General features: G+C 44.0%; 1 protein-coding gene across 1 annotated transcript in view; it reads left to right on the top strand.

Annotated features, from left to right (window-relative positions):
* Positions 1-21,257, top strand: part of PRPF19 (pre-mRNA processing factor 19) — a 61,212-nt gene extending 39,955 nt beyond the window's left edge. Inside the window, exons 13-16 of the mRNA XM_030222169.1 lie at positions 5,751-5,836; positions 16,400-16,570; positions 19,615-19,720; positions 19,810-21,257. Coding sequence (XP_030078029.1) covers positions 5,751-5,836; positions 16,400-16,570; positions 19,615-19,720; positions 19,810-19,907 — 461 coding nt within the window. The 3' untranslated portion in view covers positions 19,908-21,257. The remainder of the gene's footprint in view (positions 1-5,750; positions 5,837-16,399; positions 16,571-19,614; positions 19,721-19,809) is intronic.
* The last annotated feature ends 3,353 nt before the right edge of the window (positions 21,258-24,610 follow it).

Genomic DNA, 24,610 nt, shown 5'->3' with positions numbered 1-24,610 from the left:
GGAAACACACCATTTCCAATTGGCTAGCAGATTGCATTTCCTTCACTTACGCCCAGGCTGGGCTGGCTCTTGAGGGTCATGTCACGGCTCATAATGTTAGAGCCATGGCAGCGTCTGTGGCCCACTTGAAGTCAGCCACTATTGAAGAGATTTGCAAGGCTGTGACGTGGTCATCTGTCCACACATTCACATCTCATTACTGCCTGCAGCAGGATACCCGACGCGACAGTCGGTTCGGGCAGTCAGTGCTTCATAATCTGTTCGGGGTTTAGAATCCAACTCCACCCCCCTAGGCCCATGTTTATTCTGTTCCAGGCTACACTCTCAGTTAGTTGGATAAGTTGTTAGGTCAATCTCAGTTATGTCCTCGCCGTTGCGAGGCCCAATTGACCATGTTTGTTGTTTTGAGTGAGCCTGGGGGCTAGGGATACCCCATCAGTGAGAACAAGCAGCCTGCTTGTCCTCGGAGAAAGCGAATGCTACATACCTGTAGAAGGTATTCTCCGAGGACAGCAGGCTGATTGTTCTCACATTCCTGCCCTCCTCCCCTTTGGAGTTGTGTCTTCCCTTGTCTTTGTCTTGCTATATACGGGACTGACAAACACGAGCCGGTTCGGGCGGGAAGAGGGGCGCGCAAGGGCTAGCAAAGGCCTTTGCTAGTGAAGATTCCGATTGGAGGGGCTGCCGTGGACGTCACCCATCAGTGAGAACAATCAGCTTGCTGTCCTCGGAGAATACCTTCTACAGGTATGTAGCATTCGCTTTCTGTTCCCGCCAGAGTGTGCAGAAGTCCAATCTCCTTGTTACATTCACAGATACTGGAGCTCATCTTCCTCCATCCCTGTAGTTTGACTATTCGATTCCAAATCTCTAGCCGTTTGGATTGTAAATTCTCTGAGGACAAGCAGGCTGAGTTGTTCTCAAAACTGGGTCGACGTCTGCGTCGGCCCGGGAACCGGCATTTGCCAAAGCAAAAAGAAAAACTTTGAGACTTCTGGCGCGCGTGCTGCTCGCACTGCGCATGCGCCGCTCGCACTGCGCATGCGCCAACTGACTTCTTGCCCGCCGTGTGAGAGGCCCAGAGAGAGAACCTTTTTGGGGCTCGGTCCGGTCTTTTGGCATCGGATCCGAGGTCTGCGGAACTGGCGTCGACATCGAGGGACACATCGACATCAGGAGTAGAGGTACTCATGGCTGCTGAGAGGCCTCGACACGCTGGGAGCAGTGAGGCATCGAGTGGGTCTCCACCTATCTCAAGGCCTCCTGCTGTACAGGCCCCCTGGGACTGTGTATCGTCGGACCCGACCCCGAGGAGACGTGAGGATTTGACGTTGGCTCCGAGGAGCCCCGATGACGTGCATCGAGCTAAGGCTAAGAAGCACCGTCACCATTCTCCCTCGACACACGGTGCCGGGAGCTCCGGGGCATCGAAGGATTCGGCACCTGAGAAGCATTGGTGCCAGAAGGACCGCTTTCCTTCCATACAGGAGGTGCCGATGCGTCGGCCTCTTAGCAGTCCGGTTCCGGTTCCTGAGCCTCAACCAGTTCTGCCACCAACTGCTTTACCGGCCCCCCAGCCTTCTCCGATGGCGGCTCTCAACGAGTGCATCCGGGCCTTCCAGAGCTTCTGGAAGGACTGCTGCGCCAGTCTGCTTCGGCATCAGGAGGTGCTTGCGCCTGGTGTGCCGCCTTCTGCAGCTCCGTCTGTCCCTTCAGTGAGGTCCCCTACCTTGGTGTCGCTTGCTGCTCCGGTGTCGGCTGCCACCCAGGTCAACTCCCCAGAGACCGTCGGTGGAGGAAGCTTCACTGCAGTCCCTGCGGGCATCGGACCCTTGACATCGCCATTGAGGACGTCGGTCCTTGGCATTGAGGCAGGCTCAGTCTCGGAGTTCCCTTAGGGAAGTGCTTTCCGATACTGAGGAGGAGCACTCGTGGAAGTTAGAGGAAGATCCCAGGTACTTTTTCTTCGATGAGTATTTTGGGATTCGCTCTGAACCTTCCCCTCCACCTGAAAGGAGACTGTCTCCTCCTGATAGCTTATCCTTTTCATCGTTTGTACGGGAAATGGCTGAGGCCATTCCATTCCCTATGGAAGTGGAGGATGAGCCCAGGGCTGAGATGCTCGAGGTCCTGGATTACATCTCTCCACCTAAGGAGGCTGTAACGGCTCCTTTGTTTAAGGTACTCCGGGAAGTCCTTATGCGAAACTGGTCTTTTCCTCTGTCTGCTCCCGTGATCCCTAAGAAGACTGATTCCCAGTATCGGATCCACGGTGAACCTGGGTTGATGAGGTCTCAGTTACCCCACAAACTCCATGGTGGTGGACTCCGCCCTCAAGAGAGCCAAGAGTACTAGAGAATATGCCTCTGCGCCCCCAGGCAGAGAAGCTAGGACCTTGGATTCTTTTGGGAGGAAGACGTATGAGGTCGCTATTCTCGCTGCCCGTATCCAATCTTACCAGCTGTTCACGAGCGTTCACTTGCGGAACTTGGTAAGGCTGCTGTCTACCTTGGTTGATGCCCTCCCTTCGGAGTCGCCATGCCTTTTCACCAGGTGGTCAGGCAGCAGAAGGTGTGTTGTAAATTCCTGGCCAGGGGCGCTTACGACACTTCTGATGTGACATCCAGAATCTCTGCTCAAGGTATAGTGATGCACAGACTCTCATGGCTGCGTGTCTCTGACCTAGACCATTCAGTCCAGCAGAGGATGGCGGATGTACCTTACCGGGGGATTAATTTTTTTGGAGAGAAGGTGGAAGACTTGGTCAACCAGATCAAGAAGCACAATGATGCTATGGCTTCTCTCACCCACCGGCCACCATCTGCTAAAGCTTCCTAGGCGTAAGTACACTCCGGTGTCCCAACAGCCTACTCAGCCTCAGCGCGCTCGTTCTCGTCAACAGCGTGTGCCTAAGGCCTCTGCTGCTCCCCAGCAAAAGCAAGGGACGGGCTCTTGACTGGCTCTGTCAAAGCATAGCCACAGTAAACATGTTTCTACCGGACGACTTGCCGGTTGGAGAGAGGTTAATGTTTTTTCACCAAAGGGTGGCCTCTCTAAACCTCCGACCAGTGGGTTCTTCAAATAGTCTGGTTAGGATACACACTCAATCTGTAATCCATACCACCAAATTGCCCACTTGGAGCTCATTCATACAGCTCCTAGCACAGGCAGGTACTTGCAGAGGAACTCTCCGCCCTTCTACAGGCCCATGCGGTCGAACCCGTTCCGCCAGGGGAAGAAGGGCTGAAATTCTATTCTAGGTATTTCCTTGTGCAAAAGAAAACGGGGATGCGTCCCATCCTAGACCTAAGGGCCCTGAACAAATTCCTAGTTCGAGAAAAGTTCAGGATGGTTTCCTTGGGCACCTTTCTTCCCATGATTCAGAATTGCCCACCAGGCGCTCATGTAGATGGGCTTCACACTCAGGGAGCTTGGTCCATCCAGGAAACTGGTCTTCAGATCAACCTCCTGGAGCTTTGAGCAATCTGGAACGCTCTAAAGGCCTTCAGATATCGGCTGTCCAACCAAATTATCTTGATTCAAACAGACGATCAGGTTGCAATGTACTATATCAACAAGAAGGGGGGCACTGGATCTCGCCCACTGTGTCAAGAAGCCGTTCAGATGTGGATTTGGGCATGCCGTCAAGGCATGTTTCTCCAAGCCACTTATCTGGCGGGCATAAACAACAGTCTGGCCAACAGGCTGAGCAAGGTAATGCAACCTCACAAGTGGTCGCTTAACATGGGCGTTGCCGGCAAGATCTTCCAAGCATGGGGCACCCCCTCGGTAGATCTTTTTGCCACTCAAATCAATCACAAAGTCCGTCAGTTCCTTGCTTCAGGTACACGACAGGCTAGCGTCGGACGCCTTTCTCCTACAGTGGGGAACAGGCCTTCTGTATTTGTATCCTCCCATACCTTTAGTAGGGAAGACTTTGCTGAAACTCAAGCAGGACCGCAGAACTATAATCTTGATTGTGCCTTTCTGGTTGCGTTAGATTTGGTTCTCTCTTCTTCTGGAGTTGTCTTCCGAGAAACCGTGGAGATTGGAGTGTTTTCCAACCCTCGTCACTCAGAACAAGGGGTCGCTTCTACATCCCAACCTCTAGTCTCTGGCTCTCACGGCCTGGATGTTGAGAACTTAGAATTCGCCCCCTTGGGTCTTTCAGAAGGTGTCTCCTGTGTCTTGGTTTCTTCCAAGATTCTACGAAGAGGTGTTACTCTTTTAAATGGAGGAGGTTTGCCATCTGGTGTGACAGCAAGGCCTTAGATCCTCTTTCTTTACGGACCCTGCTTGAATACCTTCTGCACTTGTCAGAGTCTGATCTCAAGACCAACTCTGTAACGGTTCATCTCAGTGCAATTAGTGCTTATCATCGACGTGTAGAGGGTAAGCCTTTAGTTGTTCGCTTAATGAGAGGTTTGCTTTTGTCAAAGCCCCCTGTCAAACCTCCTCCTTTGTCATGGGATCTCAACGTCGTTCTCACCCAGTTGATTAAAGCTCCATTTGAGCCACTGAATTCCTGCCATCTGAAGTACTTGACCTGGAAGGTCATTTTCTTGGTGGCTGTTACTTCAGCTCATAGGGTCAGTGAGCTTCAGGCCCTAGTAGTGGATACACCTTATACTAAGTTTCATCACAACAGAGTAGTTCTCCGCAGGCATCCTAAGTTCCTGCTGAAGGTGGTGTCGGAGTTCCATCTGAACCAGTCAATTGTCTTGTCAACATTTCTTCCCCGTCCTCATGCCCACCCTGGCGAAAGCAGCTTGCACACCTTGGACTGCAAGAGAGCATTGGCCTTTTACGTGGAGTGGACGAAGCCCTTCAAACGAAGCCTAGTTGTTTGTGGCTTTTGATCCCAACAGGAGGGGAGTCGCCATCGGAAAACACACAATCTCCAATTGGCTAGCAAATTGCATATCCTTCACTTATGCACAAGCTGGGCTGAATCTGGAGGGCCATGTCACGGGTCATAATGTCAGAGCCATGGCTGCGTTGGTGGTTCACTTAAAGTCAGTCTCCATTGAAGAGATTTGCAAAGCTGCAAAGTGGTCTTCAGTCCACACATTCACTTCACATTAGTGCCTTGAGCAGGATACCCGACGCAACAGTCGGTTTGGGCAGTCGGTGCTGCAGAAACTGGGGTTTAGAATCCAACTCCACCCACCTAGACCCATTTTATTCTGTTCCAGGCTGCACTCTCAGCTAGTTGTATTTAGTTTCAGGTTAATCTACGTTATATTCTCGCCATTGCGAGGCCTAATTAACCAATGTTTATTGTTTTGTGTGAGCCTGGATGCTGGATACCCCAGTTGTGAGAACAACTCAGCCTGCTTGTCCTCAGAGAAAGCGAAGGTACTTACCTGTAGCAGGTATTCTCCGAGGACAGCAGGCTGATTATTCTCACAATCCCACCCACCTCCCCTTGGAGTTGTTTATTTGTTTATGCTTCTAGACTTAACTGAGATACGTGCTTGCGCAGCATGCGAGAAGTCAGTGCGTGCTTCACGCGGGCCAGAAGGCTCTGCAAAGTTTTTCTTTTTGCTATGGCAAATGCCAGTTCCCGGACTGACGCGGACATCGACCCAGTTGTGAGAATAATCAGCCTGCTGACCTCTGAGGATACCTGCTACAGGTAAGTATCTTCGCTGTATTGCAGCTGTGGTTGAGTTTGCTTGCTACAGTGGGAAACAGATGACTATATTCTGCGTTTCTGTGTGCCTTAACCTGACTCTCTGTCTCTACAGCTCTCACCTGTGCCCAGTTTCACCCTGATGGGCTCATTTTTGGAACAGGTACCATGGACTCACAGATTAAGATTTGGGATTTGAAGGTGAGGATGCACCCAAGAGAGAGCAGATAGCCCAGCTTTATTATGGCTCTGATTTCTTGCAGCAGATTTTTTAAGATCCTGTAGCAATAATACGGCATATATTTATACATTTGTATATATTTCCATATTTACTACTGTCCCTTCCACTACTGTTTATCTCTATAGAAGTGCTGAACAGATATGTATAAGAGAGGGTTCCTGCTTTGTGGAGGTTACAGTCAAGACAGACAACCAGGCGAAATTTAAAAAAATGAAGGCGCTTCATTTATTATAGGGAAAATTAAAAACAACATGGATATGAACAGGAGCCACTGCTTGTACCTGGAATCAGTAACATGAATATGAATCCTGCTAGTATTTGGGATTCTGTCAGGTACTTGTGACCTGAATTAGCTACTGTTGGAAGCAGGATACTGAGCTACATGGACTATTGGTCTGACCCAATATGGCAGTTCTTATGTTCAGAAAATGATTGGAGTAATCTTTTCAAAATTGAGAGTAATAGGTTGTTTAAAGGATTACCTAATTGTTAGTAATTTAAGGGCCTCTTTTACAAAGCTGTGCTGCCGATTCTTGGTGCGGCAAATGAGAGGAAGCCCATTTAGTTCCTATGGGCTTCCTTTCATTTGCTGCACGGGAATTGCTAGCACGGCTTTGTAAAAGAAGCCCTTAGGATGGTAATTCAAAGTAATGTCATCCCTTATTTTGGTTATTGTAATAGTTTATTCCTATGTATACTTTTTTTTTTTTTTTACACGTCCTTGCAAATAGCACAGAACTCATCAGCACATGTTTTTCAAGGTTTTATATTACTCCAACATTGATTTCTTTATGTTGATTACTGGTTGAATTTCGAATTCGTTATAAGATTCTGATGCTGATTTTTAAGGTTTTGATTGGTAATATATCGGTAGTGATCTCCTCAAGTTTACATCTCTGCCAACCCTCTTGTCCTCAGCGAGGACTATATGTTCCCTACTACTACTACTATTTAGCATTTCTATAGCGCTACAAGGCATACGCAGCGCTGCACAAACATAAAAGAAAGACAGTCCCTGCTCAAAGAGCTTACAATCTAATAGACAAAAAATAAATAAATAAAGTAAGCAAATCAAATCAATTAATGTGAACGGGAAGGAAGAGAGGAGGGTAGGTGGAGGCGAGTGGTTACAAGTCAAAAGCAATGTTAAAGAGGTGGGCTTTCAGTCTAGATTTAAAGGTGGCCAAGGATGGGGCAAGACGTAGGGGCTCAGGAAGTTTATTCCAGGCGTAGGGTGCAGCGAGACAGAAGGCGCGAAGTCTGGAGTTGGCAGTAGTGGAGAAGGGAACAGATAAGAAGGATTTATCCATGGAGCGGAGTGCACGGGAAGGGGTGTAGGGAAGGACGAGTGTGGAGAGATTCTAGAATGAAGGTATTTGTGGTCTTTGAGAACCAGTAATGAGTTCAAAAAGTCTTAAAAGCAATTTTATTTCAGCAGGCATTTGGGTATAGTTATGTTGGATGTATAACCTTTTCTCCTGTGGATATAGATTTTTCTGGTGCTAGTTTTGAAAGAATTTGTAAAGCAGGACTAAGTTTGTATGTGTAATTGATTTATTATATCGTATTTTATTTTGGTTTTATAGTTGTATTCATGCATGTGGCTTTGTAATCTGCCTAGAATAGTAGATGGTATGGAATATAAATTTTATAAATAAGCAAGCAGACAGGCTGCCTGTAATGTAAGCAGCCGCTTCCTCAGAATCAACTTACTACTACTTATCATTTCTATAGCGCTACTAGACATATGCAGCGCTGTACACTTGAACATGAAGAGACAGTCCCTGCTCAACAGAGCTTACAATCTAATTAGGACAGACAAACATGACAAACAAGAGATAAGGGAATATTAAAGTGAGGGTGATAAAATAAGGGTTCTGAACAAGTGAATAAGGGTTAGGAGTTAAAAGCAACATCAAAAAGGTGGGCTTTTAGCTTAGATTTGAAGACGGCCAGAGATGGAGCTTGACGTACCGGCTCAGGAAGGAACTTCTGAGTGTGGCTTTGGTAAAGTGCAGGAGACGTGTCCATATTCTCACCATATTGCTCAGATGCACAGATCGCCACATTCCCCCCCCCCCCCCCCCCCCCAAACCTGGGCACCTTAACTGGGCACTCAATACCATTGCAGGATTCTTTAGGGAGCACTGCTAAGGGATCACATTCTCTAATGCAGACCAAGGGTTTTTTTTGCTTGAGGTTGTACTGCTTTTCCATAAGGTCTTTTTATTACAGCAGGCGCAAGGCTCCTATTCAGCCTGAGAGATTCAGAGTTGCCCTTGCAGGCCAAAAGAACCCCAATTGAAAGTACAGGAAGACTAGGAGACTCAAATCGATAGCATCAGGGGTAGGGTCTGACTGGTAGAGTTCAGTCAGTTTACTGGGCAAGAGATTTTTGCTAGTGGACCCATTAAGGAAATCAAGCTTCTTGTCATTGAAGGGGATGACCCTATGGTGGCCCATCTTTTATGGAAAAAATAATTTTCAGCTATGATATCACAGGCATGGAGGCCTTGAGTATGCCTGAGCCTCAAGTGCAGAAAGCAGGAGCATCAGGGAATTTGATTTTGGAGGGTATTTATAAGTCCACCAAAGCCATCCCTTGTAAACCAGGCAATGCAAGACCTCATCTTGGTGGAGTAGGAAACTCCAGAAGCAGGACTTGGATTTGGAAGGGCATTGGGTGCTGTGGAGGACTTGCAGCCCATCTGCATATCATCACAGCATACCCCGATCCACCCAGGGCCATATCCAAAGGTTTCTATTCTATCCTCATCCTTCTCTATCTACTGCTTTTGACACAGTTGATCACCACCTACGCCTTGATATGCAGTCCTCACTTGGATTTCAGGGCTCTGGTCTTTCCTGGTTTTCTTCTTATCTTTACATCACACTTTTAGTGTGTATTCTGGTGGATCCTCCTCCACTTCTTTCTCACTATCAGTTGGTGTTCCTCAGTGCTCTGTCTTGGGACTTCTTCTTTTCTCCATTTATACTTCTTCCCTTGTTGCTCTGATCTTATCCCATGGTTTTCAGTATCACCTTTATGCTAATGACTCCCAGATCCATCTCTCTACACCAGAAATTTCAGCACGAATCCAGGCCCAAGTATCAGCCTGCCTGTCTGACATTGCTGCCTGGATGTCTCACCGCCATCTGAAACTAACCATGACCAAGACTGAACTTATCTTTCACCTTAAGCCCACCTCTTCCCCCTTTCTATATCTCTGTGGATATCACTCTCATCCTCCCTGTCTCATCAGCTCATAACCTTGGAGTTATCTTTGACTCTTCGCTCTCTTTCTCTGCACATATCCAACAGACTGGTAAAACCTGTCGTTTCTTTTTCTATAACATCACCAAAATTCATCCCTTCCTTTCTGAGCACACTACCAAAACCCTATCCACACTCTTTATCACCTCTCGCTTAGACTACTGCAACATGCTTCTCACAGGTCTCCCACTAAGCCATCTCTCTCCCCTTCAATCTATTTATTCATTTATTTGTTGCATTTGTATCCCACATTTTCCCACCTATTTGCAGGCTCAATGTGGCTTACATTGTTCTCATTTCCGGAATGAGAAATACAAAGTGGTATTGCATTAAAATTCATAAGTGATAGAGTAGATTAAGCAATCAAGTATAGAGAATTCATTGTTGTAATGAGAAATAAAGTGGTATTGCGTTAAAGTACGTTCGTGACATTTAAAATTCTGCTGCATGACTTATATTCTGCCAGTGTCGCTGTGCTCATATTAGCACTCTTCTCAAGTCACTTCATTGACTCCCTATCCATTTCCACATACAGTTCACTGTGCAGCTCCTCAATACCTCTCCTCTGTTATCTCTCTCTACACTCCTCCCCTGGAACTCCGTTCATTGGGTAAATCTCTCTTGTCCGAGGACAAACAGGCTTCTATCTTCTCAGAAGTGGGTGATGCTGATCTGCGTAACCCTAGTAGCGCTTTAGAAATGTTAAGTAGTAGTAGATTCACATCGCCCAGTCCAGCATTTTGCCAAAGCTAAAAAGAGAGCTTTTTGGAGTGTGAGTGCCTTCTTCCCATCGCGTGAATGTGGTCTCCTCGCTTCTCTTTTTTCCACATGAGGAGATGGTGCATTTTTTTTTTGTCCTCTCCTCATTTGCCCTGTTTTTGAGAGCTGTTTAGTGCCTTCCGGCTATTTTTTCTATCTTCTGTTGTGGTTCCTTTATTTGGGCCTTTTTCAAACCCATCCTTTTATTTTTCTTAGTTTTATTTTGCTCGGGTTTAAGTGTTCTTATTTTTCTGCTGTCATCAGGCCGTTTTTAGGCCCTGACTTCGTCCGGGTCTTTCCTTTTCTTTTTTTTCCGTGCCTTGCCCCTTTTTTCAGGCACCATCAAGTTGTTTGATTTAGCCGACAAAGTTTTTCTGTCCATGAAGATTCCCAGTGAGTTCAAGTGCTGTACCCAGTGCAATTGGACTGTCTCGGGAAAGAACACCCATTTCTGGTGTCTGCCATGTCTTGGGCCCAACCTTTAGCCCTGCTAACTGTGTTCTCTGTCTTCGTATGAAGAAGAGGACCCAGGTTTCCCAAGACCTCAACCAGAAATGATTTTTTTTGACGTTGAGCATCACACCGGTATCAGGAGCATCGGTAAACGTGGCTGCTTCTAGACCCTTTGACGCTGGGAGCAGTGAGGTGTCAAGTGGGTCTTCATCTGTCTCGAGACCACCCCAGGACCGTCCATCGTCGGACCCGACCCCGAGGCAATGTGAGGATCCGACATCGTCCTCGTCCGGCAGCGAGTTCCAGAGCTTAACTATTAGTTGAGTGAAAATATATTTCCTCCTATTTGTTTTAAAAGTATTTCCATGTAACTTCATTGACTGTCCCCTAGTATTTACTTTTTGAAAGAGTGAAGAATCAATTCACTTCTACACCACTCAGGATTTTATAGACCTCAATCATATCCCCCCTCAGCTGTCTCTTTTCCAAGCTGAAGAGTCCTAACCTCTTTAGCCTTTCCTCATACAGGAGGCGTCCCATCCCCTTTATCATTTTGGTCGCTCTTCTTTGAACCGTTTCTAATCTTTTTTTTTTAGATATGGTGACTAGAACTGAATGCAGTACTCAAGGTGAGGTCGCACCATGAAGTGATGCAGAGGCATTATAATATTCTTGATCTTATTTATTCAGGCACTTGCTATGCCGTCTTTCATAACAAATCAAAGCAGTGTACACTACAAAAATTTAAAAAAACAAGGAAAGGAACGCCAATTTCAATAGTACAGAGGAGATGAAGTGAATAAGGCAGAAAGAACAAAGGGAATAGATGAAGAATGGGCAAGGGAGCACAGAGACATCTAACAGCCTGCCACTACCTGCCTTCTGAAAATGATTCTGATATTAGGAGCTTACGGAAATGCCTGGGAAAATAAATGGGCTTTAAGGAGACAGCGGAAGTGAGGGAGCAAGAGCTCAGCTTTTAAAGTGAGAGGTAAAGAATTCCAGAGAAAAGGAGCTAAACAAAAACATGCAGAAGAGCATGTGGAGTTAAGTCAGGCACCGTGAACAGATGGCATGGAGAGTCAAAAGCAGAGCAGAGTTCACTTGTAGGACAGTAGGAAGTTAATGAGACTTGCCAGTTACGGTGGAGTGGCAATACGGAGGGCCTTGAAGGTGATGGTCAAAATCTTATGAATGATCCAAAACTTTATGGGGAGCCAGTGGTGTTCTTTCATAAAATACCATCCCTTTCCTAATAATTTCTAGCATCCTGTTAGCTTTTTTGGGTACCACCGCACACTGGACTTAAGATTTCAGCGTATTGTCTAAATTGATACCTAGATCTTTTTCTTGGGTCCTGACTCCCAAAGAAGCATATTTTCAAAGCACTTAGCCTTCCAAAGTTCCATAGAAACCTATGGAACTTTGGAAGGCTAAGTGCTTTGAAAATATGCCTCTTTAAAGTGGACCATAGCATCGGGTAACTGTGGTTTAGGTTATTCTTTCCAATGTACATCACTTTGCATTTGTCCATATTAAATTTGGATGCCTAGTCTTTCAATTTACTAAGGTCTTCCTGTAATTTTTCACAGTCCGCATGTGTTTTAACAACATTGAATAGTTTTGTGCCAGCTGTAAATGTAATCACCTCGCTCATCGTCCCAATTTCCAAATCATTTATAAATATGTTAAATAGCACCGGTCCCAGTACAAATCCCTGCAGTACTCCACTATTCACCGTGCTCCATTGAGAGAAATGGCCATTTAACCCTACCCTCAGTTTTCTTTCCAATAACCAATTCCTAATCTACAACGGAACATTGCCTCCTAACCTACATCTCTTTAATTTTCTCAGGAGTCTCTCTTGAGGAACTTTGTCAAAAGCGTTGTGAAAATCTAGATGCACTACATCAACCGGCTTACCCGTATCCACATGTTTACTCATGCCTTCAAAAAAATTGAAGCAAATTGGTGAGGCAAGACTTCCCTTGGCTGAAACCATGCTGACTCTGTCCCATTAAACCATGTTTGTTTATGTGTTCCATAATTTTATTCTTTATAATAGTTTCCACTATTTTACCTGACACTGATGTCAAGCTTACTGGTCTGTAATTTCACGGATCACTCCTGGAACCCTTTTTAAAAATCGGTGTCACAGTGGCCACCCTCCAGTCTTCAGATACTATGGACAACTTAAACGACATAGATCACTAACAGCAGATCATCAGTTTTATGTTTGAGTTCTTTAAGTTCCCTTGGATGCATGTCATCCGGTCCAGGTGATTTTACTACTCAAATTTGGCTCAGTAAGTCTTCCAGGTTCACCGAGATTTCTTTCAGTTCCTCCGCAGCATCACCCTTGAAAACCATCCTTGGTACAGGTAGATCTCTTACATCTTATTCTTTAAGGACCAAAGCAAAGAATTCATTCAGTTTCTCCTCTATTGCCTCGTCCTCCCTGAGTGCCCTTTTGCTCCTTCATGATCTGATGGTCCCACACGGATTCACTCGCAGGTTTTCTTCTGATGTACCTGAAAAGGTTGTTATTTGATATTTTTGAAATAGCCATGTTTTTATAGCTTGTTGGAATTGCATATAATCTGTAATTTTTCTAATCCCTGATGGTAGATTATTCTATAAGCAGTTCATTTGAAGCAGCTGAGACCTCTGCTTTTTAACATATTTTTAAATGCCCTAGAGATGGGAATAACTAGTGAGGTAATTTAAATTTGCTGATGGCACAAAGTTATTCAAAGTTGTTAAATTGCAAGAGGATTGTGAAAAATTGCAAGAGACTGGGCATCCAAGTGGCAGATGATGTTTAATGTGAGCAAGTGCAAAGTGGGAAAGAGGAACCCAACAGCAGCAATCCGCCTAGGTGGAGAACTCTAAGATCCCATGAGAAAAACAGGCACAAGAAAAGAGTGGGATAATGACCACAGACTCCAGAAACCAGCACAAAAGTCTTGTTGCTTTGGAAGGTTCATTAATCTAAGACCCGACACAGTACTGTGTTTCAGCCTATTGCCTGCTTCAGGAATCTTTAATAAACAGGTTATAAAATCTCCAATATCAGATGTTTCCAGTCGTTAATAAAAAGGATTGGTCTTGAAAAAGACCTTTTGGAACAATGTTGCCACTAAAAGCAAATGTGTGCGTCTTCTAATCATGCAGCACGATATCCAAGTAGAAGAAGAACCCAAACCATAGCTATGTGATACAAGGTTCCACATTAGGAGTCACCGCCCAGGAAACGTATCTAGGTGTCATCGCTGATGATACGTTGAAACCCTCTGCTGAGTGTGCAGCGGCGGCTAATCAAGTTGAATGTTAGGAATGGTGTGACCTCACCTCGAATACTGTGTGCAGTTTTGGTCACTGCATCTCAGAAAAGATATAGCGAAATTAAAAAGGTACAGAGAAGGGTGATGAAAATAATAAAAGGGGATGGGATGACTTCCCAGTGAGGAAAGGCTAAAGCGGCTAGGGCTCTTCAGCTTGGAGAAGAAATGGCTAAGGGGAGATAGTATAGAGGTGTATAAATTAGTGCTTGGAGTGGAGCAGGTAGACTTGAATTACTTGTTTACCCTTTTGCAAAAATACTAGGACTAGGCGGCACGCAATGAAGCTACTAAGTAGTAAATTTAAAACAAACCAGAGAAAAGGTTTGGGTAATTTCCTAAAAGAAAGGTCTATAAGCCAATATTAATTAATTTATTTATTAGGATTTATTTACCGCCTTTTTGAAGGAATTCTCTCAAGGCGGTGTACAGTAAGAATAGATCAAACATGAGCAGTAGACAATTACAGCAGTAAAAATATTCAAAAATAATACAAAGTATGGCATGATATACTATTTACAATGTCAACACAATACGTAATAGAACATTTTAATTGATAGTGAAGGGTAATGCAAAGATGTAACATATAGATAGGTAAGAAAGTAGGAAGAGTTAGAAAGTAAGGTGATTGATTTAAAGAAAGTTGCACATGAGGTCAGAGAAATGGTTAAATGTTATCTCAGCTAGGGTAGGAGTAGATAAACGTCCTGCTGCAGTATATGCAGCCTGAGTCACTCCTTGTGTGTGTGTGAGTGAGACTAACAAGTTAGTTACTTCTTCCATTAAAGGCCTGGTTAAAGAGCCAAGCTTTCACCTGCTTCCTGAAGTAGAGATAGTCTTGTGTTAAGCGCAGCCTTTCAGGCAGTGCATTCCAGAGTGTGGGGGCTACTCCGGAGAAGGCTCACTTGCGGGTATCACATCGTGTAATGTCTTTTGGAGAGGGTGTGGTTAGTGAAAGTCCTTGGGACTTGGGAAAATCCACTGCTTATTTCTAAGATACTGTCAAATAAATGAGGCACTGCTCAACTAATACTATCTTACATACAAATCACAAAAAGAGTAGAGTACTAACTAGGAGTAACTCTAAAACGCCTTCGTGTTTATCAGGGGAGAGTCTCATACAATTATCACTGCCAATTTCACTTCACCCATAAGGTGAACCTCTGCTCCTGTTTGTTTTAATCACAGACTCAACCCCCACCCTTCCTTAATGTGTAGAACATAATTTTCTCTGTTCTTTACAATAACTATGTGTTGCTTATACATCTGTCTCACACATTTATGCTATTCACACTGGTGGCTAGGTGGCACTTATCTGTGTATACCGGTGTGGGGGATTATGGGCATTATAAAAAAATATATATATATATCATCAGCATATGATAAGACATATGCTAAATCAAATGGCACTTTACCCAACAGACTAAAATAAACATTGAAGAACAGTGCAGAAAGCAGTGAACCCTGGGACACCCCACAGAATGACTTCCAGGGTAAAGATGCCCTCGCCCATTTTCTTTTGAAGACAATCTCTTGAGAGAGTGCACCACTAACCTTAGATCACTTCTTCATTTATCAAAAATAGTAGCCCAGGAGAAAGAAAGAGAGAGAGAAAATAAATCAATATTTTGAGGCCATCAGGCCCACACTCCCATAGTGTTTACAACTGATGTCCTGTAGCACAGTTAGTGACAGCCTTACTGTATTCTGATGCATTAATATAGAAAACATTGGAATCGCGAATCCAGGCGCTTGGCACTGCCAAGACAGGAAAGAGCTTGCAAAACTGAAAATGTCTTGCATTGTGTCATCTACTCCTATGAGATATGGATTTGTTTTGGGGGGGGTTTTGTCTCTGACCCCAGTGCAGTCTGATACACGTTTGCCTTGTAGGAGTCACCAGGGTGGGGTGTGTTAGAAAAACACGACCAAGTGTAAATTGGCATCTCATGATAACATGCCTCGGGCTTTGACCTCCTGGGGGACAGGGGCCAGCCTGATTTTAGGAGATAAGCATTAATCATAATATATATTTTTTAAATTATAGCTGCTACCCAAAGTACATGAAATAGAGCATGTCTTCCCCCCCGCCCCCCAAGATGGAGTACCTGAATCTGACTGAGGTTCAGGACTACAATGATGCAGAATGCCTCCCCCCTCCCCCAGATTTAGGATTCGGTCACTAAGGACTTCTTGTACAAAACTGTGCTACCAATTCACGACAAATGAGAGGAAGCCCACTCAATTTCTATGGGCTTGCTCTAATTTGACGCATGGGAATCGCTAGCGCGGCTTTGTAAAAGAAGCCCTAAATCCTTGGGCTGATCGTTTGTAGGCCATATTTGGAGATGTTTGCATGAGTGTAGTGCTCTGTTATATAGTGCTATACACATCTATAAGACGTTTCTGTATATTAAATTACCTCCATACAGTTGACTATTAGAATTAATTTTATCTTTGGCAGATGTTCAGCATTGCATAATATCTGTTCACATGCAGGTAAATCATTTTAATATGCATAATACCTATAACAGCATATATAGTCAGGACCCTACTACTGACTATGTTATTGTTTTTCTCTGATTCACTGTGCTGAGTCCTCTGACAAAGCCTTGTACGGAAGTTCCTCTTGACTCTTTCCGCTTGGAGTGCAGTCGTCTTCATGGGTTCTCAAGGTTTCTTCTCTCCTTGCACAGGAGCGCACTAATGTGGCGAATTTCCCAGGACATTCTGGGCCCATCACAAGCATCGCCTTCTCAGAAAATGGGTACTACCTTGCTACTGCTGCTGATGACTCCTCTGTTAAACTCTGGGACTTGCGTAAACTGAAGAACTTCAAGACCCTGCAGCTGGATGATAACTTCGAGGTGAATCTGGCTTTCTCCTGTTTCATGTGCTTTCCTGTTTTTCCTCTTCTTCTCACTTTATTCCTTTCACATTTGTATTTTCCTCCTGTGTTTCATGTGACCTCTCATCCTGGTGCGTAGTGTGTTGCCTCCCTTCCTCTCCTTCAATCCCTGGTGTGGGTCATTCCCTTACCACCTGTCCCCACAACTTTGAGTGGTATGCTTAACCACATTACCCTTTCCCCTCCCCCTTTGGTGTGTTGCACACTCTGCCACCTACCCTTATTACCTGAGTTTGTCCAGGTAATTGTCATTTGGGCATCAGCTGGACAAATCTTGCCATTTGAAATTTCACACCCAACTAAATAGCTAAATTTGATCTGGGCAAAAAGAGGTGGCATTGGGGGCATTCCCAGGACATGGTTGAACTTTGGTCAGTCAGCACTGATACTCAGTACAGCCTGTCCAGTGTTATACCCAGATAACTCTGGTTGACCAAAACAGCTGTCCTAAAGTTAGCCGGGCAACTTTGTCCAGACACAGCTGGTTGACTATTAGAAACAGAGAAAAATATAGGCAGATAAAGACCATATAGCCTTTCCAGTCTGCCCATCCATGCCATCTACTCTTCCTATCAGTCCCTTACAAATCCTATGTACTTCTCTTGAATTCAGATACTATTTTCCTCTCCACCACTTCCACCAAATTCACACCTCTGTGAAGAAGTGTTTCCTCAGGTTACTTCTGAGTTTGTCCTCTTTCACCTTCATCCTATGTCCACTCGTTCCAGAGTTTCCTTTCAATTGAAAGAGACTTGCCTCTTGTGCGTTTATGCCACATAGGTATTTAAATGTCTCTGTCACATCTCCTCCCTCCCACCTTTCTTCCAAAGTATACAGTGGGGGAAATAAGTATTTGATCCCTTGCTGATTTTGTAAGTTTGCCCACTGACAAAGACATGAGCAGCCCATAATTGAAGGGTAGGTTATTGGTAACAGTGAGAGATAGCACATCACAAATTAAATCCGGAAAATCACATTGTGGAAAGTATATGAATTTATTTGCATTCTGCAGAGGGAAATAAGTATTTGATCCCCCACCAACCAGTAAGAGATCTGGCCCCTACAGACCAGGTAGATGCTCCAAATCAACTCGTTACCTGCATGACAGACAGCTGTCGGCAATGGTCACCTGTATGAAAGACACCTGTCCACAGACTCAGTGAATCAGTCAGACTCTAACCTCTACAAAATGGCCAAGAGCAAGGAGCTGTCTAAGGATGTCAGGGACAAGATCATACACCTGCACAAGGCTGGAATGGGCTACAAAACCATCAGTAAGACGCTGGGCGAGAAGGAGACAACTGTTGGTGCCATAGTAAGAAAATGGAAGAAGTACAAAATGACTGTCAATCGACAAAGATCTGGGGCTCCATGCAAAATCTCACCTCGTGGGGTATCCTTGATCATGAGGAAGGTTAGAAATCAGCCTACAACTACAAGGGGGGAACTTGTCAATGATCTCAAGGCAGCTGGGACCACTGTCACCACGAAAACCATTGGTAACACATTACGACATAACGGATTGCAATCCTGCAGTGCCCGCAAGGTCCCCCTGCTCCGGAAGGCACATGTGACGGCCCGTCTGAAGTTTGCCAGTGAACACCTGGATGATGCCGAGAGTGATTGGGAGAAGGTGCTGTGGTCAGATGAGACAAAAATTGAGCTCTTTGGCATGAACTCAACTCGCCGTGTTTGGAGGAAGAGAAATGCTGCCTATGACCCAAAGAACACCGTCCCCACTGTCAAGCATGGAGGTGGAAATGTTATGTTTTGGGGGTGTTTCTCTGCTAAGGGCACAGGACTACTTCACCGCATCAATGGGAGAATGGATGGGGCCATGTACCGTACAATTCTGAGTGACAACCTCCTTCCCTCCGCCAGGGCCTTAAAAATGGGTCGTGGCTGGGTCTTCCAGCACGACAATGACCCAAAACATACAGCCAAGGCAACAAAGGAGTGGCTCAGGAAGAAGCACATTAGGGTCATGGAGTGGCCTAGCCAGTCACCAGACCTTAATCCCATTGAAAACTTATGGAGGGAGCTGAAGCTGCGAGTTGCCAAGCGACAGCCCAGAACTCTTAATGATTTAGAGATGATCTGCAAAGAGGAGTGGACCAAAATTCCTCCTGACATGTGTGCAAACCTCATCATCAACTACAGAAGACGTCTGACCGCTGTGCTTGCCAACAAGGGTTTTGCCACCAAGTATTAGGTCTTGTTTGCCAGAGGGATTAAATACTTATTTCCCTCTGCAGAATGCAAATAAATTCATATACTTTCCACAATGTGATTTTCCGGATTTAATTTGTGATGTGCTATCTCTCACTGTTACCAATAACCTACCCTTCAATTATGGGCTGCTCATGTCTTTGTCAGTGGGCAAACTTACAAAATCAGCAAGGGATCAAATACTTATTTCCCCCACTGTACATATTGAGATTTTTTATTCTGGTCCCATATACTTCATAATGAAGACTGCGGATTATTTTAGTAACCTGTTTATATCTTTTTGAAGGTGTGGTCTCCAGAATTGTGCACAATATTCTAAATGAGGTCTCACCCAGAATCTTATACAGGGGTATATTACCTCCTTTTTCCTACTATTGGCCTCACATTCACTCCCACCCTCTTGTCCCCAGTGTGTGGTATGTTCATTTTGAGTTATTCTTGGACTTTTCAGTTTTATTGCTAGAAAGAGCGTGAATATTGCCAGAATGATCTAGAATACTTACGTGCAGTATGGTATGTATCTTGAGAGGTGCAGGCAGTGAATGAGATAGACGTCAAAGCAGCTGTTGCCTCTACTAACAGTTTTGCATTGGTTGTTACAGTGTAATACATTTTTGTTAACCATTTTAGTTAACTAAATGTTGACAGATTTAACTAACATATAATAAGCTTGGTCTCTTATAATTGGTATAGTATTGCCTTTTTTCAGTCTGCTACCTGTGGTGCTGAGTAGAGTCTTATTTCTGCATTCCTTTCCTTATCGTGTCTCCACAGGTGAAATCACTAACGTTTGATCAGAGTGGTACTTACCTGGCCCTGGGTGGTACCGATGTCCAGGTCTTCATCTGCAAACAGTGGACAGAGGTCCTTCATTTCACAGGTAAATCGATCTGTTCCGTAACTACGTGAACACTGAGAACCCAGTGCCATACTTGGCCTCCCCCTGACCTCTTCCTCTTCTCTCCACAGAACACAGTGGCCTGACAACAGGAGTGGCATTTGGACAGCATGCCAAGTTCGTGGCTTCAACAGGCATGGACCGCAGTTTGCGCTTCTACAGCCTGTGAGCTGTCATGCCTGTGAAAGAGCTCCCTTTTATTTGCTCCTATAGTCTGTAGTGTGGAAGGATTTGTTGCCGTGATTCCTGCTGGCATGCTTTCTGAGGGAAGTAAACATATGTCTGGGATGGGCTGTAGTTTGGGAGAAAGGGCAGCAACCAAGCCTAGACTCCTCAGCTCTTCAGCTGCTTTCTTGGCTCCATGTCTTTCCCTCATTTGGTCTTTTATTCCTAGGCCAACCTTCCCTTTTGGTCTTGATATTTTATTTCTTAAGTTTTAATTGTTGTTTTGTTTTTTATTGTTAAAAAATGTGCATCATTTCTTTTGGTTAGACCCCTGTTATGCCTGCATGAGGCACTGACACAGCAATGCTCTGACAGTTCTAATGAACTAAATTGCAGAGATAATGAGGGCTATATTAGACATTGTAAATGCAAATTGAATTCTGTAATATTTTTCTAGTACTAATCCTTTAAAACTATTTTGATAAGTCCATGTTTTGAAAAAAAAATTACTTTTGCTTTCATATTTTCATTCTTGGAAAGAATTAATTAAGGGAAGCTCTTCGAATCTCCTCCAAGGTAGGTAAACCCTTAAGAATTAGAGACCAGCAGGGCACCATTGTGCTGCTTTATTATAGGGCTATACTAATATCTTTTTGATATTTCTGATGCAGGGCTATTTATGCTGGTCCTAGAGGGCCTGGAATAGTTTTCCCGGTCATCAAAAGCTGCAAATGAACTTGGACCTAATGTATTCTAATACATCTGATGAATGTACAAAGTGGACTTTGTGAAGCATGGACAAGTTTGCAGTACTGGTGAAGCACGGCTGAATACACGTGCTTTGCAGTGACGTGGGACTTGAAATGTAAACTCAGGGGATTAGAAAATTGTAAGGGTATGGACACAGAAAGAAGTGCAAAGTTGTGATATGGCAGTATTTGCAAGAACTTTAAGCTAAGTTTTACTATTACTGTTGTGCAGTATACCATTGCACAGTAGTAATTTTTAAAATTTCTTATTTACCAGTACCACATAAAGCACCCCTTTAAATAGACAGGCAATGCTATAATCGAAGGAGGAATTGGAGGCCCTTCACAGAACCTGTAGTACCCTCAACACTGCTTCTCGCTTGTGGGTTTGTACACAGCATCCCCACCCCACACATATTTGTGCCTCAACGGCTCCCCATACAGTAGCTACAGTCCAGCCTTTCCCTTTCTGCCTCTCTGCTGAGCCCAATCAACAGATTTTTGTTTTGTTTTTGGTACTTTTTGTCTTGCTGTAAATGAGATTTGGTGGGAACAAAGGATTTTTTAAGGTGTTAACTAGTTGAATTAAAAAAATATATATGAAAGCTGATTTGTCTCTGTCTGTTCTTTTGATTTTAATTAATATTTTCTGGATGAAAACGCTTGCTGCTGTTTCTCCCTGGTTGTCCATCTGAATGGACAACCCTGTCTCTGTAAAACTTAAGAAGAGTTTAACACAGAATCCTTGCCCAACAACTAGCAACTAGGAATGCTATCTTCAGCGTAACATCTTACCCTGAGTGAAATGTCAGTGATCATTACAGCTGCCCAAGATCCTTCCATGATTTTCTTAAGTCCTCTCGTACTATGTTAATTTGGGGGAAATAGTCAGCACTAGTTATGGGTAGGAGAGATCACAAGAGAAAAAGAGAACAATACAACCATTAAAAAAGGCCTAATAGAAGAAAAACACATCACAGACTGCATTTGACTTAGCCAGCAGTAATGATATGTTCATGTTACCATCCACTGTAACAGCGGGCAGCCCATCAGATAAGCTTTTGGTGGAGCAAAGAGAGTATGTTTGTGGAAATTAAATTTTATCACACATTTATAGGGAAATTTAAGAAAGAACTGGCCTCCCAACTGAGTGCCTTCAGGGTGCAGCAAAAGAAATTCCCTATGCTTCTTTTGTGTGTCCTGAGAAATATCAGAATGTATCCAAATCTGTAAATTAAGGAAAGATTTGAGAAGTCCTGAAATAAAGTTTTAGTAACCAGTCTCTATCAGAGACCAACACAAAGGAAACAAGAATTGTAACAGCAGTTGCCAATTCTGAAACAGATTTCTCCAAAAGGCTAGATATATTAGACAAGCTCCTGAGCAATTTCTCAACAGATGCAACATGAGATTTTCTTTTCTTATTTGGTAAATACTACTCCTTAGTACATGGTGGAAAATTCTCCTGAGGTATACTTAACACCCACGTCATGTAACGTCTAAAAATATTTTGCAGTGAAACTGTAGATGAGGGAAATTTAACAGTCATAAATTCCCACTCTTATTTTCCATATTCTTTACTTTGGCTCTTAACCTATACATGTCATTTATCAAAATTGTAGAAATTTAATGTTTTCCAGGTCTTCCTCCAGTTTCTACTATTACTACTTATCATTTATAAAGTGCTACTAGACGTACGTAGCGCTGTACATTTGAACATGAAGAGACAGTCCCTGTTCGACAGAGCTTACAATCTAATTAGGACAGACAAACAGGACAAACAAGCGATAAGGGAATATTAAAGTGAGGATGATAAAATAAGGGTTCTGAAAAAGTGAATAAGGGTTAGGAGTTAAAAGCAGCATCAAAAAGGTGGGCTTTTAGCTTAGATTTGAAGACGGCCAGAGACGGAGCTTGACGTACCAGCTCAGGATGTCTATTCCAGGCATATGGTGCAGCAAGATAAAAGGAATGGAGTCTGGAGTTAGCGGTGGAGGAGAAGGGTGCAGATAAGAGATATTTACCCAGTGAACGGAGTTCCTGGGGAGGAATGTAGGGAGCGATGAGAGTGGAGAGGTACTGAGGAGCTGTAGAGTGAATGCACTTATAAGTCAATAAGAGGAGTTTGAACTGTATGCGGAAGTGGATAGGAAGCCAGTGAAGTGACTTGAGGAGAGGGCTAATATGAGCATAACGACACTGGCGGAATATTAGTCGTGCACAGAATTTTGAACAGATTGAAGAGTAGAGAGATGGCTAAGTGGGAGACCTGTGAGAAGCAAGTTGCAATAGTCTAAGCGAGAGGTGATAAGAGTATGGACGAGGGTTCTGGTAGTGTGCTCAGAAAGGAAAGGGCGAATTTTGCTGATATTATAGAGAACGAACCGACAGGTTTTAGCAGTCTGCTGAATATATGCAGAGAAGGAGAGGGAGGAGTCAAAGATGACCCCAAGGTTACGAGCTGATGAGACAGGAAGGATGAGAGTGTTATGCACAGAAATAGAGAATGGGGGAGGAGGAGAGGTTGGTTTAGGGGGAAAGCTAAGAAGCTCAGTCTTGGTCATGTTAGTTTCAGATGGCGCTGAGACATCCAGGCAGCAATGTCAGACAGGCAGGCTGATACTTTGGCCTGAATTTCGGCTGAGATTTCTGGTGTGGAGAGGTAGATCTGGAAGTCATCAGCGTAAAGATGATACTGAAAACCATGGGATGAGATCAGAGTACCAAGGGAAGAAGTATACACGGAGAAAAGAAGAGGGTCCAGGACAGATCCCTGAGGTACACCAACTGACAGTGGGATAGAGGTAGAGGAGGATCCACTAGAGTATACACTAAAGGCACGCTGGGAGAGATAAGAAGAAAACCAGGAAAGAACAGAGCCCTGAAATCCAAGTGAGGACAGCATATCAAGGAGCAGGCTGTGATCAACAGTATCAAAAGCAGATAGATTGAGAAGGATGAGGATAGAATAGAGACCTTTGGATCTGGCCAGGAACAGATCATTGGAGACTTTAGCAAGCGCTGTTTCAGTTGAATGAAGGGGGCGAAAGCCAGATTGAAGTGGATCAAGAATAGCTTGAGATGAAAGAAAATCAAGGCAACGGTGGTGAACAGCACATTCAAGTATTTGGATAGGAAAGGGAGGAGGGAGATGGGGCGATAGTTGGAAGGACAGGTAGGGTCCAATGAAGGTTTTTGGTTTTTTTTTTTTTATTAAACTTTTTAAGAAACATAATTTCACATTTATGAATGATAATACACAATTTAGAAATGAAAACTTATATAAACAAGTAAATACTATCTACGTTTTATATAATTATCGATCACAAGAATAAGAAATCAATCCAAGATGTAAGATTGATCATATAATCTAAAGGAAATAATCATACATTGTAAATTATATTAATGAAGTGCCACGTCCCGAGTGATTCACTCCAAGGCTGTTAAACAATGTACATATGGGATTAAACCACTACATTAACCTCTTCCCTACTAAGTAGAAATTCCTCTAGCTGTTTGGGGTCAAAGAATTGAAACTGTTTAGATTGAAACATAATTCTACAAACACAAGGAACTTTCAATAGGAAGGTAGCGCCTATTGCCACAGTTCTTGTGCGCAAAGCCAAGAAGGCTTTACGCCTCTTCTGAGTCTCTCTTGATAAGTCTGGGTATATTCTTATTTTTGACCCCCAAAAAACTGAATCCAAATGTCTTAAAGAAAGTCGCAGTACTGCATCCCGATCCATTTCTAAAGCAAATGAGACTAATAATGTTGCTCTTTCCGTTACAACTTCTAAAGATGATTCCAAAAAGGTAGTCAGAGTCATCACTGCACCACCAATGAAGGTTTTTTAAGGAGTGGTGTGACTACGGCATGTTTGAAGGCATCAGGAACAGTTGCAATGGACAGTGAAAGATTGAGGATATGACTGATACAAGGGATGACAGTAGGAGAGAT

This window comes from Microcaecilia unicolor, chromosome 1, assembly GCF_901765095.1.
Source record: "Microcaecilia unicolor chromosome 1, aMicUni1.1, whole genome shotgun sequence".
Classification (NCBI taxonomy): Eukaryota; Metazoa; Chordata; class Amphibia; order Gymnophiona; family Siphonopidae; genus Microcaecilia; species Microcaecilia unicolor.
This window is presented reverse-complemented; position numbering and strand designations above follow the sequence as displayed.